Source organism: Lissotriton vulgaris, chromosome 1_1 (assembly GCF_964263255.1).
Source record: "Lissotriton vulgaris chromosome 1_1, aLisVul1.2, whole genome shotgun sequence".
Taxonomy (NCBI): Eukaryota; Metazoa; Chordata; class Amphibia; order Caudata; family Salamandridae; genus Lissotriton; species Lissotriton vulgaris.
The window spans coordinates 2,092,310,652-2,092,329,109 of record NC_141685.1 but is presented as its reverse complement, the minus strand read 5'-3'; the positions used below and the strand labels follow the sequence as shown (position 1 = coordinate 2,092,329,109).

The following is an 18,458-nucleotide window of genomic DNA, read 5'->3' as shown; positions in this document are numbered from 1 at the left end:
GGGGGCGTTGGTTCGGTTGTTGGGTCCGTGATCTGCGCGCCGAAGCTGTTGTGTATGTCGGCAATCTTGCGGTGGAAGAACAAGGAGAGTCGCAGAGGTCTTGCGAGGGTGTGATGTCCTTGTTGCAGGCGCTGGGGTTGGAGAGCTCTTTAACGATGCTGAAGAGTTCCTTGCTGTTGTGGGTGTTGTTGTCCAGTCATTCAGCTGGTGGTGTTTGCGGGTGGCGTTCTTGAGGGCTGTCATGTGTTCTGCTGTCTGGTCGTGGCGCCAGGCTTTCTCGAGTGTGCGGCAGGTTTTCTTGGAGTTTTTGAGTTTGTTGGTAAACCACGAGGCTTTCCTGCTGCCGGGTCTGCTGGGAGGATTCTTCAGTGGTGCTAGTTCATCGGCGCAGTTGATGAGCCACTGTGTGAAGTTGCGGGTTGCTTCGTTGGGGTCCGTCGTGTTGGTGGGCGGGTTCTGGCTGAGGGTGGTGGTGAGCTGGTCGACGGTGATCTTGCTCCAGCTTCTGCGGGGAACCTGTTGTGGGTGGTGGTGGGTCGTGGTTCTCCTGAAGCTGAATTGGACGCAGCTGTGGTCTGTCCAGTGTAGTCCGGTGGAGTGGCTGAAGGAGATGTGCGTGCTGGAGGAGAAGATGGGGTCGAGCGTGTGGCCGTCGTAGTGGGTGGGGGTGTTCACCAGTTGCTTGAGTCCGATGTTGGCGAGGTTATCCAGCAGGGCGGCGGTGTTGCAGTCCTTGTTGTTCTCCAGGTGGAAGTTGAGGTCCCCTAGGAGGATGTAGTCTGTGGAAGTGGGGACGTGTGGACTGACGAAGTCAGCGATGGATTTGCTGAATTGTGTGAGTGGTCCCGGGGGTCTGTAGATGAGGGTGCCTCTGAGGGTGGTCTTGGGGTCGGTGTGTATCTGGAAGTGAAGGTGCTCAGCAGCGGTGAGGGTGTCGTTGGAGTTGGTCATGATGCGGATGGTGTTTCTGTGGACAATGGCGATGCCTCCTCCGGTTTGGTTGACGCGGTCCCTCCGGGTGATCTTGTAGCCCTCCGGGATGGCTATGGCGATGTCGGACTGTTCTAGCCCCAACTTTTAGATAATCTGGAGCACTTACCTACTGCTCTCCTCATGCCTCTGCCACCTCTTTACAGCTGCTTTTAGATGGTCTTGGCCAGCTCTCCCCTGTTCATGCCAATTACTTGGTACTGGGCAATTTCAATTTTGAGGTGGATGATCCTAATAATAAATCCATTTAAAGTTCTCTGTCCTCTAAGGAAGGATTTAACCTTGAATAACTGATTAAGGTCCCTACACATAATGCAGGTCATACACTGGATATCATCTTAGCTAATTCACTGACAATCATGGTCCAGCCTGTCCTGCAACTTACTTGGTTTGACCACGTTCTTGTCCCTTTTATCATTGTCTCTGCTGCTCTTTGCAGTGTGCAATGACTGACTAAGACATCGTCCAGACCCTGTCACAAACTTTCTGACTCCAAACTAATGGAGTCACTACAGTCTGCTCCCTGTCATGGGAAAGGGGATTTATCACAAGATGTTTCATGCTTTAATAATTGATTGACTGAGGCCATTGACTCCATTGCCTGCAAACTTTCAAGAGATTAAAAGCTGCTTTGCCTTGTATCTCAGAAGACTGCCCTTAGCAAAGAGATCATTTTGTAAAAAATTAGAAAGGCAATGGATGATCAGGGTGCTAAAATAACATACCAGGTTGCTATGAAAAAATATAATGCAGGGCTACAGATGTCCCAAAAAACTTTTAGCCTCGTCCATCTCTAAGCAAAAAATAAACCCTGAGAATTGTTCAAAATTGTCAACTCTTTTCTATCTCCCATGGCTAAAAGAAACATTCTGTCTCCCTCATTGGAGTTATGCAAGGACCTCTCTTAAACATTTTTCAAGAAAATGAAATCCATTTATTAACTTTACCCTGCAGAGAACTGGTCAAATTAAGGAAAGATGACCAATTCCTATCCTGGTCTGGTACTATTCAGTTTCACCCCTATAACCCTAGCAGAATCTGCAGCTGAATTTGCATGCTTCAAGTCTGGCTTCCCCCTTGATTCTTGTTCCCCTGCCATCCTTAAACTTGCTGCCCCTGTAAATGAACCCAATCTGTAACAAACTGATAAATTACTCTTTAGACTAGGTGCTGGTTTCTTCCATCTGGAAACAAGCCCTGCTGCTCTCCCTGCTGAAGAAGTAAACTCTGCTATGCTGCGAGTGCAGAGTTTTTGCAAACGGAGTGTAGAGTTCTAAAACTCTGCGAATTCCGCTGGTGGAGCGGAGTTAACTGCACACCCTTAGTTTAAAACTAAAAAGCCAGGTTACTGATGGCAGGCCTGTAGTCATGTTCTGCATTGTCACTTTAGTTGTGGCGCAGTATTTGCTACATCCACTACTGACATTTAACTTACAGGCCCTAGGTACATTTTGTTCTCTATACTAAGGACTTATAGGTAAGTTGAATGTGCGAATTAGGAGTATAGCCGCTTTCAAAATGCTTTTGGGGTCAGAGCACATACACTCGCACCTGTTTAGAAGAGTCCTTGTGCACAGAGTTAAAAAACAGCAGTTTTAGTCAAATACAGTTGAGTTGATCATGCAAAAGAGGGATTATCTTGAACATCTATAGCTACAATAATTTTGGCACCAATTTGATTATATTAGTAATATGTCTCCCCAGTGCCACAATTGTTATCACTCAAATGTTAGCTTTAAAAAACATTTCAAAATTCAACTATTCCGCAAACCTCATTTTAAGAGTTCAGAAAATACATAGAATTTTGTCTTAACTACACACTTTTCAATTTTTAACATAAATGTATATTACACGTGACAGCCTTTGGTGTTGTCTTCTCCCAAACATTTTGCTTTCTTCCCTCCTGTTTGTTGAAATTTGTTTTTGTTGGCTTTAGGACTCTGTCCACCTTACCACTGCTAACCGGTGCAAAAATGCTTGGGCTTCTCCTCTTAACTTGGTAAAAATGGCTTACAACCAATTGGCACTCTTAATTTACTGATAAGTCTCTAGTCAAGTGGTACTACGTGTACCCAGGATCTGTGGGGTTAACCATTATGCAAGTGTAGTGTTAAATGGACTAAACCATTTGCCTGATTCTACACATTCTATTAAAGAAAAGGTATATAAAAGAATATTTTCAAAACTATGTAATTTACTTGAAGATTTAAGAAGTGACAGAAGTATTATACATTCTGCCACTGGAATAAGAAAACTTACAGATGCCTACTTGATCAGTAGTGTTTTCTCAAAATCTTCAGCAGGATGCTCAAGACTTTCTAATGGTATTTCAATGGCCTATTAGAGGAATAAGATGTGACTATCAATGAATTATTTGGTTTAACTCATACATGGAACCATAATTGTGAAGATTGTGAATTTACGTCTAACACTGAAATCAATTCAGAACGATTCCTCTACTTGACATTACCAGATTGTAAAGCTGTGCCCTTTGAGAATTTAACTAAAAACACTCATCAAGATATGACCTGTCTAAACTCCAGATCAGAACTTAGGACAATGTTGTTTCCACGAAAATATGGAAAATATGGAAAATATATCATAGTCATGCTACAACGATGCAGAGTGTATGGTACTAAATGAAGAAATGAAATTACGAGCTGTGTAGCTGGACAAATTTCCATTTCAAAAAGAAAGTTCACAACTATAGCAATCATATTTCATGACTGAGTTAATATAACCTCTGGACACTATACATTATATTTAAGATGCCAAACAGGATGGACAGAGTACAATGACATACAAATGCCATTCAAATCAAGACTATCTAAAAAGTTACCAAACTCATATCTGCTATTTCTAGAACTGAAGTTCTAAGGAGAATGTAGGAAAACAAAATATGGAATTGTGTTGACAGATATATGGATTTTGTGTTTCTGAGACATTCTTCAGCCAATTAGGGTTATTGTCTATAGCAAGCTCTTAGAAACGAAAGACTCTTTTTAACTGTGGGTAAGGAATTTATAAAAACATTTGAGGACTACATTCTGTTACTACAGATAAAAACTAAATGGAGATCCTATAATAACAGTAGCCTTAAGTTGCATCCACAAAGTCTCTTTGCCAATAAAAAATGCCCCCTTTTTTGTTTCTGCTACAGCAACTTGTAGGTAGTACTGTGTGTTATGTTTTTCATACATGGACTAAAAACATTTTAGATATCATTTGGACTAACAGGGATGATGTTTACAAAAGGATATCAAAAAATGAAGAGTGCTTCATTATTGTTCAACATTTTGTTACCGTTATAAAAATATGAGGAACAGTTTTAATATCTAGTTGCTTTCATTAAGGTAGTAACCTGTCAGCGAACTGTTATTAACAACTTGTAGTAAGAGGAATGCACATTATGACATATTTGTAATGACCTACTCTCTACATTTGTTTTTTTACAATATATTGATTGTTTTTCCCCACTGCTTGATGATGATGATGCTTCACACAGACCACTGTTGAAAGTGAAGAAGTATGAAAGCTAAAAACATTAAAACATTTGACTATGTTGAATTCAAGTTTCGGAGAAAAAATATTGCGCATTGTTTTGGATGCCTAAGGCTCGAAATAAAATCTTAATACATTTTTCCTTGTTTATATTTTTTCACAGTGGTTGGAGAATGGGGTATATTGTGTGTTTCAAATGACTAAGAAGTACATTGCGGGGGGTGAGTTATAGTTAGCTCAGCTGAATATAACTGCTGAATTCAACTGGTTTTGTATGAGTGAAACCTCAGCTTAACTATAACATCTCTGTAACCTTTTGTTTCAGTGAATTTCTAAGTTAAAAAAATAATATATACATATATATATAATACATATATACTTTTCCAATATGACAGCAAAATATTTTCAAAAATATTATTTCAGTGATTAATCAGAGTGACTATCAACATATCAATTCTGCTTTCATTCTAACACCAACCACCAACGTAACGGATCAAGATGACGCCCACCAGTCTCTGCACGGTCATTACCTTATGAGGTGAATAGGCTGATACTTGTAAAATACTCCATATCTTGCCCACTCTTGATGCAGCAACTAAAAGAGATGGAAACACATCTTTTATACTGATTTCAGTTAAATTGATGCATGTTTTTATTTCACAGCCGATAATTCCCACGTAACCACCGCAGGCGCGAAGCATAGATGGCTCAATATGGATGACAACAGCATAAAACAAAAACGTTTTGAATATTTACTAAACTATAAAGCTCTGACGATGTTATACTGATTATACTATGTGACAATCTGGTATGTCATAGTTTAAGAGCCATGCTATTTGTTTGTATTGTCTAAGCACTGCAGTGCAGGCAATATATAAACATCCGAATAAAGTCAATAAAGACAATCTATCCCCGTGTGAAGAAGATTAGAACAAAAAGGAGCAGCAAACTGTTGTAAAGGAAACTATCCAATTAATATTAATTATATCTCATAATTCAACATTGGGTGATGATCGTGGTGCTGGGATCTTGGTGAAGTGGAATTAAAATATATGTTTTCTTTATATTGCGTTTTAATACTTGTCACTTTAGGGTACTGTGTTCTACTATGGATGCATTTATATAGCACTTTTCAACTTTAACAAGGCGCTAATGCCATTGTCAGATATGTAGTATGCTACTCCGTAGGAGTGCCTTGTATGGAAGTTTCTGTCTTGTGACCTATATGAATAGTGTTTTATTGTTCAAGTTTTGCTGCTGTGCGTATGCGTGAAACTGAAGCAAATGGTGCTTAAGCTTTCAATGCAGTTGTACGGATGGATGAAAAGGGGGACAATGCAGTGTGACCTGTGTGGGTAGTGCTTTCATGGCGTTTGTGATTAAACTGTTTGGATCATGTCACACGTGTGCAGCAGTGCAATACCACTGTAATGTGTCAAGAGTGAGCAAATAAACACAGATGCGCATACTTTAACCTACTACCTCTGGAGGGGTCTGTATCATACAGTTTAAGCCACATTGAAAATGCAGGAAGGCCATGCAAGGCGAGGTGGTCAGCCCCCCACAGCCCTTCGCACAAACCCCATGCAACTCATGGCAAAAAACATCTTATTTATGCAAAAAAAAATATAGAAATTCCCTTGAAAAAGAACTAAGCTTAAAGTGACATTGACAGTTAGTTAATAAAAGTATTAATTGAAATTCGCTGTAAAAACATAGGTTAAAGGGATATTATTGTTAGGTGGGTGAAAATGGCAGTTAACACATATTATTTTAAATGAACTATTTTAAAAACTACTGAAATGCACAATGCACCACTTATAGTACTTATAGTTATCTCAAGTATATATAGATATATATATATAGATATATATATATATCTATGGACTAAAGTGCATAATCACTTGTACTCGTACTGCAAGCCAATTCAGCCATTTTATAAAGTGCAAAATCTATTTTCCACATTACTGGAAATTGTATCAACCATATACATTGCATGTTCACATCACTAGGATTCCAGAGAAAATATATTAATTTAAATTCATTGATAAACAATCGATAAACAACTGTAATTAATGTGGATCTAATTCTACACAATAATGATGCCTTGGGGAGGGGGCCTCACGGCCATCTTCCTTATTTAAAAAAAAAAGAAGAGAGCCTGGGCCCCTGGGGATGGGGACCGAGGGACCAAAGTCGGCCTAGGGAGGGAACCATGCAGCCCCTCTACCCTTCTTAAAATGCCTGACCCCAGGGGAGGGGGTTCTGAGAGCCGAAAATAGCCGGGGGAAGGGGGCCTACGCAGCCTCTCTCCCCTTAGTGAAAAAAAGCCCGGAAATTTGCTACAGGCTCTGCCCCCTTTCTTCACCTAGGCTGCTGACGGTCATCACGGGCCAACAAGAACTCCTGTTACCTCCAGTGAACCCCACACAGTGGGATTGCTGAGAGGTGGGATTGATGAGAGGTGGTCAGAGGTCACACCCTTTTTCCCACCACTCTTTGGACATATCTCTTGACGCACTGCTGGTGGGAGGATGAAATTCCCTTGCCTCCTAAGGGCCTCAGGACTAAAGTGGACTTCTCTCCCCAAGCAGCAGTGCACCAGGAGGCACATTCGCAGAGTAGTGGAGAAAGGGGCATGGCCACCAAAAACATGTCAGCAAATCCACTGTGTGGGACTTACTGGAGGTAACAGGAGGGGTAATTGGCCCCCAAGGACCCTCAATAGCTAAGAGGACTTCATCCCCCTTTCAGAAGGTCGCCAGGAGGGGTGTTTGCAGAGTGGTGGAGAAAGGGGGGCTCCACTCCCTAAGCCATATTAGGCCCCGGGGACCCAATACTCTTGGGTTGATTTCCATTTAAAAGGGGAGGGGAGCCCCACAGCCACCTGCACCCAGACTATTATGGCCCCAGGACCCCAGCCCTGGGGCCTGCCTTAATGATAGCTAGGTGCCCACCAGGGGCAACCAGTGAGCAGCAAGTTGAGGGTTGTGGCAGAAGATTCGGGGGCCCCCAGTCAGCTTCCAGCATAGTGCAGATACCAGCATTTCTCCTGCAAGGAAGGAACAGCTATTTTTTTAATGCTCCAACCAGATGGCAGCAATAAGGGAAACAGAAGTCTGCTCCTTTCTTGTGGGAGCACTTTTCAATCTCCTGTTGGTTGCTGCAGGCATGCAGGAGCAACCATATGTTTCCATGCTTCCACTAGCACGGGCAGGGAAACCGTTCTGTCCTGAGGTAGGGCTCCCTGGAACAGAAGAATAGAGCTGGCCCGGGATAAGGTACTAGGGGCATTTACTGGCTCAGGGAGGGGGCAGCCTGGCCTACCTCCTTTTTAACTTACGTTCAGCCTTAGGGGATGGGGTCCACAGGGCCTTTTACATCCTGAGTCCCAAGATGGCTTACACCACAACTTTGATGTGGTGGCAGCCAATCAGATCACAGCATGAGATCTTTTAGCTCCTCGGATCCTTCACCGCTTGATATATAAAACATTTATAAACAATAATTGTTTTAAAACTACTGAACAGATTTCTGCCAAATTTGGAGTACATCTGTTCAGCAGTTTGGGCTGAAAATGTGTCTAAAGTCCCTAGGGAAAAATGAATGGGAAACACCCAACTTTTTCTCAGCCCATACTTGATGGATCACACCAAAGTTTTCCTGTGAGGTTCTGTAAAATCTGCCTTGTCCTGTTATATTATGGTTCCGTCACGATTTTGGTGATGTCGTACCGTATTTAGCAAGTACGGCTAATATGGAGTGAATTTGTCATGTTAACTAGCGAGTTCATTACGTATTCCGAGACGTTGTCTCGAATATGGGTTCCATTTTGTTCGTGCCTCCATTTTGGTGTTGCCATCACGTAGGCCCATGGAGGTAACTAGACGAACGAAGTTGCATGGGCTTAGTTGTTCAAGCCTTTCTTTGACTCTAAGGTGCATTGTAAGGAACTGACATCTTTATCTGAAACTGACCCTTTACGAGGCCAATTTCTTTAGTTGATTGCTATCTGAGATTGCAAGTCAAAGTTCAGGATATCGTTAACTTTTAGCTTTTCTACACATGCCTTATCTTGCTTGTTATCTATCATTGTTTCTTTTTTATGTTCCTTCATTACATGCATTGTGCTTTCAATTATGGATTTGTCCGGCTTGTGGAAATTGAATTTGGGACATCCTAATAATTAACTTGTGGGGTTGGTACAGTGTAAAGTGAGCCTTTTTGGAACGTGATAATGTATAGAAATGTGTTTCTATTGGTCAGAATTTGCTGCAGTGGGTGTCCATTTGTAATGTGAATATTGTGTATAAATACTGATGTCTTGCTCTACAAAATTGAACAGTTTCCTGAGTTGTACACCGTGTTGTATTGCTGGGATTACTGTTACTAGCTGCAGCTAATAAATTTGATCTCTGACGCCACCTAGAAGTATTCCGTGTCTCTGTTTGCCAAGACAGGAGAACCCGAAGACTTTTGGCGTGTCCCTGGCGCCGCTGGGTTCTAAAAACCCGGTTCTTCACCTGTTAGGAGCTGAGGTGGGAAACTGCACCATAGGTATTAGGAAACCAAAAATACCAAACCCAGTGGTGACCACCACTGGGTTAAATAAATAAATGTGTGTGTTTGTAATGTAATAGGAGAGGTCTTGTGCAGTGGTTCATGAAGGGGGTGCAAGTTATGGTTAGTTTACAAAACCATGGCTAGAGAATCTCAGTGGTCTTAAATTTTGGTTTAGAACCATGACTGCATTGCACTGTTTTTTTAGTACATGTCAGAGGTTTTATAAACACGTTACATATATTTATATATACAGACATACATACACTGAACCGGAGAATTGAGTTCTTGCTTCAAATACCACTATGGAGAAACTCATCAAACCAAGCAGAAAAAAATTACCTTTGGAATGTTAAATTAAGAACTCACGTTTGAAACAATTCTTGTAACTTTTCACTTCCTGCAGAAAACCAAAGTTGTCAATAAAACATGCAATCTGTAATAATGGACGTGTAAAGCAACCATGAAACCTTGTTTTGAAGTCACTCTCATATATTAACTTAATTGGACAAGTTTGCCATTCACAGAATCAACTATTAAAAAACACAGACCCTGGTACTGCATGCCTTGATTACTACAACTACTAACTAACTTAATGATTGCCAATACCGCAAACTCTCTTCTATCTAAATGACAGTGTTCTTCGTTTTAGTTGAAGTCGCCGTCTCTTCCTCGAGGCTCTTTCATTCACGTGACAAACTAAGAACGCCGATTTGGTTGCAGCTTAACTTTTGAGAAGCTAGCCACAGAAAAAACCTCGAGAAGCCACAACTGCGATTATCTCGCTCCACTACTCGAATAAGGCACAGCTCAATCCCCAAACCCCAACATCTTGCAATTGGGTAATTCATAAGGAAAGCCAGCTTACCTTAATGGTCCTGATGCGAACTCACTAACTTATTTAGAGTTCGAAACGCGAAGACCAATCATCAAGCCATGAGACAGTTTGACCTTAAAAGCTAAAGCTTCAAATTTAAAAAATCATTTGTTTGATTCTATATTCTATGGCTTTGTAAAAATAACATTGTAAAAAGTCTTTCTGAACATTGTAAATATATGGTGTGTTGTTTTGCGGTGAATGTATGGAGTGGGAGTGACTGAGAGTGTAACAACATTTTGAGAGTGGTTGTGCTTGTGAGTTTATAGAATATTGATGTAAATTGTTTTGTACATACATGTATATTTTTATTGTTGCAATTTCTGATTTTTTTTTTGAAAAGTAACAAAAACTTCAAAGAAAAAGATGATGTTGAATAAACAAGAATCCTAAGTTGATTAATTCAGACGGAAAAAGAGGTCTCCCACTTTTTGTTTGGCGTCAATTAGTGGGTAGTCATTTAGATAGAAGAGAGTTCGCAGTATTGGCAATCATTCAGTTATTTAGTATATGTAGGCTTGGCCTTGCTGTTGGGAGCCTAAACCTAGTGGTGTTTCTGTTGATTACTACAACATCATCTTGACTAGAGTGCTTAAGATACGTATTGTAATGCTACAGTTTTTAGAGCTGTAAGCTGTCTGAGTGTGCCTGAACCTAGGAAGAGCAGATCAGTGCAAACCTGCTTTGACAGTTTTCCACCGTTTCAGTGGCCTCTGGAGGTTTCAAGAATTGTATGAAGCTTCTCGGCACTGGACAGAAAGATTATTGGTACAAAAGCTTCAAGTACTCAGGAAACCTACAGAAACTATTGCCGGTGACAGATTCTCACAGGGCTCTATGCTTAACTCAAATGCACCTGATATCACAAGGAGCATTCAAACAGCTAAAATGTGGAGCGCAGACTCTAGAGCCCTTGAAAACTATGCGTCTTCCTCTTGGGTCCCAGTTGCATGCAGTCATGGACTGTTACCCTAGAGCACTTTGTACAGTTCCCTACCTACACAGCTCGCCCTCCATACCTGTGGAAGGGCTCTGCTTTCTGGCCCCTGAACCCAACAATAGAAGAGGTGTGGCGCCGCAGCCAGGGCGACTGATGCTGGGGATCCCGGTTCGATCCCTGGCCCCAGCGGCAGGGGTCTGCCCAGCACCATGTGACTCTGGGCAATAGCTCGCTTAATCTTCCCGACGGCCCCCAGCACCTTGACACCTTTGGGTAATTGTTTGCGCATTATAAATACTGGACATTTACATTTAACAATGGCTTGTACCTCCTAGAACCTGCTCTGATCCATTCCTATTTGGACAGAGTGCGGCTCCTCAGGGGCTTGTGCTGCTCATCCACATTCCGTTAGTCTCATCACATGTTGTGACGCATCACATGGAGCCAGTACCGGTCGGTGGTGGGAGTTGCTGCCGGCCGGTGACGTGGGGAGAGGGAGGGGCAGGGTGGGGGTAGTAATCTATTGATTATGGAGGATTACAGGTAAGTAAACATATAAATAAATAAAACGAATTTCGTTGTGTGCACTGCATCGCATTTGGGGATGCAGTGCGCGCAACGAAATTAGTTTTATTTATTTAAATGTTTACTTACTTGTAATTCTCTGTAATCGATAGATTATTACCCCCACCCTGCCACTTCCCCTCCCCACGTCACTGCACGGCAGCTACTCCCACCACAGAATGCTATTGCATGGAGCTGTGATGTTCTCCTCAGACTGTTCGCTGGTTCTCACTGCACCCTGCACTGCTTCCACAATGGGGCCTGTAGTTGATTGAACCTGCTATTTTGGACCCATGATGCCACCATACCATTGTGGACCCTTCACTGTTGCCTCACTGAACCTGGGACTGGGTATCACAGCAGATCATAAAACTAAAGAAAGTTCCCAAGGCCGTTACTGGATACTGAGCGATGCTGTACCACGCTATATTCATCAAGGTTTCATTCACTCTTTTACCACCACCAGCTCAACATAGCAGGCACATTCCTCTGGGTTTTACAAGTGCACGTTTTTGGAAAGTGTACTGCTTCCTTGCCTGCGCAAAAGAACAGAGATTTCTATACATCCTGCGCCCCAGGAAGGATGATTAGAATCAGGTTTTGCTTAATTTTCACGAGCTGGCCCTAAATAAAGTATAATAAATTCACTTGGTGCTCTTGTAAATCAAGGTGCCCGCGTGTATTCTGATAGGACACCCCTGTGCGTTTCAAAGGGGGAACGACCGAAGCCTAATGGACATCATAAAACTTCGGGGGATAAATTTGACCGAAAAAAATGTCCCCTCTATCCACAATCCGATTAGAGCTCTTCAGGAAATTAAATCCCGGATCTAGGAAGTAGAGCGAAAGCAGATGATAAGCATTGATACTGCAGGTTTAAATAGAAAAGCCATGTGCGAGTAATCAGTGCAGTTTTTTTTTTCTGGAAAGAACCTTTTTATGTTTTTACCACTTAACACTTCATAAAAGGACCTAATAGGCGGGATGAAAAAGAATCCAACTGTAATAGTCAGCACACAGAAAGAATATTTTTCCAGACATTCATATTTTCAGCCGGTCTCCCCTAGCCAGTCATTCCATTCGCATTAGCTACTTTTTATCGCCACACACCTTTACTGGAAAGATAGCAAAACAAATCTGTCAAGGTCATAAAGCTGATATTTCATGGATCACTTGAAACATTCCCTTCAGCAAGCGTAATACGCAGGAATAAAAGCATTCTGAGATAAAGCATCAGCAAACCGAACCCCCAGAAGAAGGGGCCATGAGTTCGTGCCACAGATCCCTTTTGCAGTGAGCTTAAAAAAGGATTTGCAGCAGAAGTTATCCTTACACACATTTGCATCTGCTAGCCAGTGGAGATGTACACCAGCCAAGAAGATCCATACACATTTTTAGGTCTGGCATTAGCCAAGATCTTTTGATTTTTCTAAAATATGCATAGTATGCTTACTTTTCAGTCACCTCTCTTCATCTATTTGTCTTTTGTCGTTTACTTCACATGGGGAAGTGGTTCAGCCTACTTAAGCAACTGGTTAACTTCACTTTGAGTGACCTCATTTTGCATTCTCACAAGGAGCACATCTGCACACAAGCTTCTTTCCTTCAGAGCTGGTGTTTTTGTTTTATTTTATAATTAGTGTTCCCTTTGGATTTAGAGCCTGGCATACTAGGAGGGTCATCTGATGCACATTCCAACTTTATCAGATCCCATTTATTGCCAGTGCTGTTCTAAATTCCTTTTGGAGTGGTTTGCTTTTCTGACTGTTGCTAATTCACCTCATACCAGATTGTGTCCGTTTCAAACTGATGTTTATTTTTATCCTCTTTTTACTTTTTTTCTTTCCCACTTTCCTTCTTTCTTTCCTAATTTTTTTCCTTCCTTCTTTCCTAATTCCTTGCTTTCCTTTCTTTATTACCATCCCTTAATCTTTCTTTCTTTCTTTAAGAAATTAGGATGCAGGTGGAGGGGAACCCTACTCAAGCAGCAACCACCTTGTTTGTCAGGGCGAAGTCACAAGCAAACACCAAATTAACATGTGCTCAACCCTCTGGTAGCTTGGCAGAGAGCAGTCAGACTTAACGAAGAGGCAATGTGTAAAGCATGTATGCAGTAATAAATTGAAGACACAACACAAGAAAAATCCCACCCTGCTTTAGAAAAATAGAGTAAACTGGTAAAAACTAAAACATGACCAAAATGAAAAAAATCCAAACACTAGATCTATAGATATGCAATTGAAAAGTTTCATTGAAAATAGCAGCAAAAAGCACAAAACTCCAACTTAGTTTTATCTGGTCGCGCAAGACCGGGATATGGTCAAAAGTTCAAGCAGATCGCAATGAAGGTCAGGCCGGCTACATGGACCCAGTTAGGCCCACTGAACAAGAGTACCTTGAATCTGGGTTGCAGAGCATTACAAGGTCCCAAGTCCAGGGAAAGACACAAAACCAAGGTGATATGAAGTCCTGGTTAGACATGCGTCACACACATTTGGTTCTGGGAAGCTGCAAGGCTGTGATGTGAGTCCAGGTGTCATGGGGAGGAGGCTGTCAACGAGGGGGCTTGCGCTGCAAAATCCTGCATCAAGGATGCAATACACAGCGGATGCTGTTGAAGAAGCTGCATGGCTTGCAATGTGGAGTCTTGCGAGGGGCATGTGATTCGAGGGCATGTGTTGGGGATGCGCCGTGCAGTGGCAGTTCCAATGCGCCTGAGAAGGCGATTCAAAGTCCTTACGTTGAGAGTACAAGCAGCAGACAAAATGCCTCACGGCTGCTCGGCGTTCCACCGCACAGCAGAGGAGATGCATCAGTGCTGCTGGGTCTACAGATTTGCACCTTCAGGCCAACTTTCAAGGGTCCAGGATTAGGGTGCCACCAATTGGCAGGGTAGGACTCACTTACAGAGTCCAGGTGCAGGTTACACAAGACTACCCCTTGGACTCCCTCTGGTGGTTCTGGACAGGTTTCAGGTCCAGTCTTCTTACCCAGGCAGGAGGGCAGCAGATTAGCACAGCAAGGCAGCAGTTCAGCAGAGTGGCAGTCCTTTCAGCAGCACAGCTGTCACGCGGCCCTTGGGGACACTGTTGTTTTCTCTAAGTTAGCATGAGCTCTGCATACAGTGCGCAGCTTTGCACACGTTACCACAAGCCTTTATTTTCGCAAATACTTTCATCATCCTTTTAACACGAGAATGGTCTGCCATGTTCACTTTCTGTCAGTTCCTAGGATTTAGTCTGAACATGGTGTGCGAGGTCTATAAACAATGCCCCTTGTTATTCTGTTCCGCTCAGGCCCTAGCACCTAGACAAAACATCAATACAGCTATTATTTGGAATTCATCCTTTGGTTTTATGGGAAAACATGCATGGGGGACAGACACTTGGAGAGGGACTTTTCCAGGGAGAAGAGTGAGACAGCACCTGATGTAGAACTGCCATCTATAGTCTGTGGTATGGGGTCTGCGGACAAAACCCAGAGATCCTCTAATATATAATAATACAGCTTCCAAGCAAGGGGAGGGAGATTAGGCCATATTTTCTTTTTTATAATGATATCTCCTTTCATGAGATATGACCAAGCAGCTATGCTGGCAGTATTCGTACTATGCATTTTCCTGCTTGTTGTGGCACATATACTGAATGTTAGAGCCACTAGTTAAAATACAGATTTTAAACTAACTTGTGTCTCTGTCTGATCTTACTGGGAACAGGAACAAGAGTGTGAGTGAAAGGGTGTGTGTTGCAACCGTGAGTCCTGAGAGATTCGGGATTGTTGTGTTCTGGGGTGTCTAATCACGTTTTTCTCTGTGAGTGAATAGAAGGGCAAGTGAGCACTATAGCTAGTCGGACCTGGGCTCATGGGTACTAAGGTGGTAGGATGACTCAGTCCCTATGCACTAAGGTCCCATAATCCTACAAACAGTTCTGTTCTTGGGCAGAATCTCAGCAACACAGCAATCCATCTACCTGGCAAAGTCTTCCACATGTCAAGAAGTGTACTGAAGAGTTGGTGCCTGGGGCCCAATATTTATACCTGGTGCCTTCTTTGAAGTGGGAGAAGCATCTAGAGACCTGCCGTTGAAGTGCTCTGGTTTTCTGTCTTCCCTGCCCTGGCTTCAGACTAACTACGGGGGGTATGCAATACTTTGTGTGAAGGCAGGACATAGCCTGCACAGGTGTGCATGGGGCTGTGCCCAGCTCTGCGCTCTCATCCTGCCAATAATGGCCCATCCAAGCACACCTAAACTCTCCATTGTATATGACGGTCTGGAAGGAATACACAGACACAAACTGCCAACTACACCTAGTAATGTAATCCAGAGACTGGCTGTACGCACTGAATGGCTAAGGCAGGAAAATGTAAACTTTATAAAAGTGGCATTTTCAAAATTGTAATTCAAAATCCAACTTTACCATGAAAGAGGATTTTTCAATAAAATTCCAGACACCAAGCAGTAACTGTTTATCTATTACATTTTGGAAGCTATCCTTATTAAATGTATGACAGTAACCCCAATGATATCCTATGGGTGAGGTAGGCCTCGTAATAGTGGGAAGAAATGTAGGAGTTTTTCACTTTCAGGACATTTAAAACTTAAAAGTACATGTCCTACTTTTTAAATACATTGCACCCTGCCCTGTGGGATGTTTAGAGCCTACCCTAGGGGTGGCTTGTAGGAGTAAAAATCAAGGTTTAGGCCAGGCAAAAGGTTGATTAGATCAGGTCAAAATGGGAGTTTTCAACTGGACACACAGAGGCTGCAAAGGCAGGCCTGTGACATGTCTAGTGCTACTTGAGTAAGTGGCACAATCAGTACAACAGGCCCACTAGTATCATTTAATTTACAGGACATTGGTACCACTTTACTGGGGACTCAGAAGTAAATGAAATGTGACACTGCACCCTCCTAGCCAGACTGCCCAAGTCACAGAGCCTTCTGACTGTCTTGTAGGGCACCTGGCGGCGTCATTGGAGTCCAGGTTTTCCCCCAACTGGTACTCAGGGGGCTCAGGGATGCCATTGCCAGTGGCTCTGAAGAGATCTATTCTATTCCTGGGGGTCAGTTAGTGACAACGCCTTTAGCCCATCTTGCAGGCCATCAAGTGGCTCCTCTTTCCCACTGGTCCATCTAGCGCTGTTCTTGTCTCGAAGGTCCAGCCTTCTCCACTGTCTCTCCCTTGCACATGAGTTTTTAAAAGGGAGTGGAAAGTTCTAGGTGTCAGGCACCCCCAGTTAATTCTAGGATGCCACATCGTCATTCCACCTCTTTCCATGTCTTGGAAAATTCAGAATGGCATCATCAAGATTTCTTTGCAAAGAGTTTGTCTGAGTGCCTCCTTCCCAACAAAACTTCAAAGGCAAGCCCCTCCTGTGTTGACTCCAAATATCTGGGATTCCTACTTTGTTCTGTGGGCCTAGGTTGCCCCTGCCCTGGTGCAATGGGAAAATCAAATTATTTAATGAATATTTCCCCTCCTTCCCAGCAATTGAGCCAATCACTGATAAATGCTCCTTTTGTATGGTATGGCCTTAGGAGAGTAATTAACTTGGCCCAGGTGGGGGGTAACAAGGGCCTGGAATCTGATTATGAGCAGAGTCAGGGAAACATGACAATTTCTGAAGCCTCATAAGATGTTCGTTTAGTGGGATGGGAACTGAAAAATTTAAGTTTTACACCTTGTTAGACTGTGTAGCTTAAGTGGCGTGAAATTGCACTTAAGGGCAGATTTCACCTTATGTATACTACACTGAAAGCATTCCAGAGTTTCCAGTAAACTCTACTGACCAAGCTATGAATCACTACTAATATTCTAAAAGATCTACCCCACGTCAGCACTAATCCCTGCAAAGTCCCCTCTGTGCCACGCTTCCTCTGTGCAATTACCGAACTGTGCATGATGGCAGTCTTTCACTCACATCCCACACACATGTGTTCAGACCCATTCAAAGGTACCGCGCTCAGTGCCCCTTACCATAGTTACACTGCAGTAGCCTTATCTTAAAAGGTTGACACTGTGCGAAAAACACACTTACTCCAATAACGATGAGTTTACAGAGTGAGACTCAGGTATAGAGGCTCATCCAAGTAAAGGTCCAAAACAATGTAAAATATGTGAAAAATCCTGGTTGACTAAATGGGTAGAACCCAATTGCTATATATTTGAAAAAGATAAGGTATAGTATAAAGAAAAGAAATGTAGTTCTCTATGGCCTTTCCTAGATCACTAATAATCACCTGTAGGTATTGGAGAATATCTGTTTGATGATGTTGGCTAGGGTTTTGTGATCTATTGTTACATCACTTGATGGCCACCTTCAGACTTTAGAGAGGGAAGGTGATTTTAGAATTTTAGGCTTTAAAGAACAAGAAAAAATTCAGGAAAATATGGCTTACTAGAGTATTGGGATCACATTAACTCAGGAAATAGAGGGAAACTCATCTTGGCTGTTTGTGGGTTGAAGGGGTCATGTAATTAAATGCATGGAAGAGGGGCAGAGATGAAGTCATTAAGAATTGCTTGGGTTGTGAAGAATATTGAAAAGAAATATACCAACCCTGGGCGAAGCACTACGCTACGCTCGCGTAGTTTGCGAAGTTTGCGCTACTTCGCACTATACGAAGTACACGTAGCACAGTGCAAACACGTGTAGCGTAGCGTAGCCTAGTGCAGCTATCATTTTTTGCTTGCAAGCGGTCCTCAAAGGCAAGTTGGCGACAGCGAGCTAGCAAAATGAATTCCCTGGTGAAACTTTTTTCTCGTTCGCGATCAGCAACATCAAGTTGCCGATAGCAAGCATGGGAAATAAACCTCTCGGTGAGATTCTCAACACGGGGAGGTCAGGTTTCTCATTGCGAGTGGTCGCGTATGCTTGCGACCGCTCGCGATGAGAAACTACCAATCCGCATTGAGAAAGCTGATGCTCGAGTATAAATCTACTCAAGCGGCAGGAAATGACCGCTTGGACTGTGCAAGATGCGGTTTGCACTGATTGCACAGTGTGGACAAGCATCCGGCACTA

At 42.7% G+C, this 18,458-nt stretch overlaps 1 protein-coding gene across 1 annotated transcript in view; it reads right to left on the bottom strand.

Moving 5' to 3' along the window:
* The window catches only part of ANO2 (anoctamin 2), a 1,660,301-nt gene that overhangs the window by 773,681 nt on the left and 868,162 nt on the right, over positions 1 to 18,458 (bottom strand). The window contains exon 10 of the mRNA XM_086939055.1: positions 5,022 to 5,086. Within this exon, the coding sequence (XP_086795181.1) occupies positions 5,022 to 5,086 (65 nt within the window). The remainder of the gene's footprint in view (positions 1 to 5,021; positions 5,087 to 18,458) is intronic.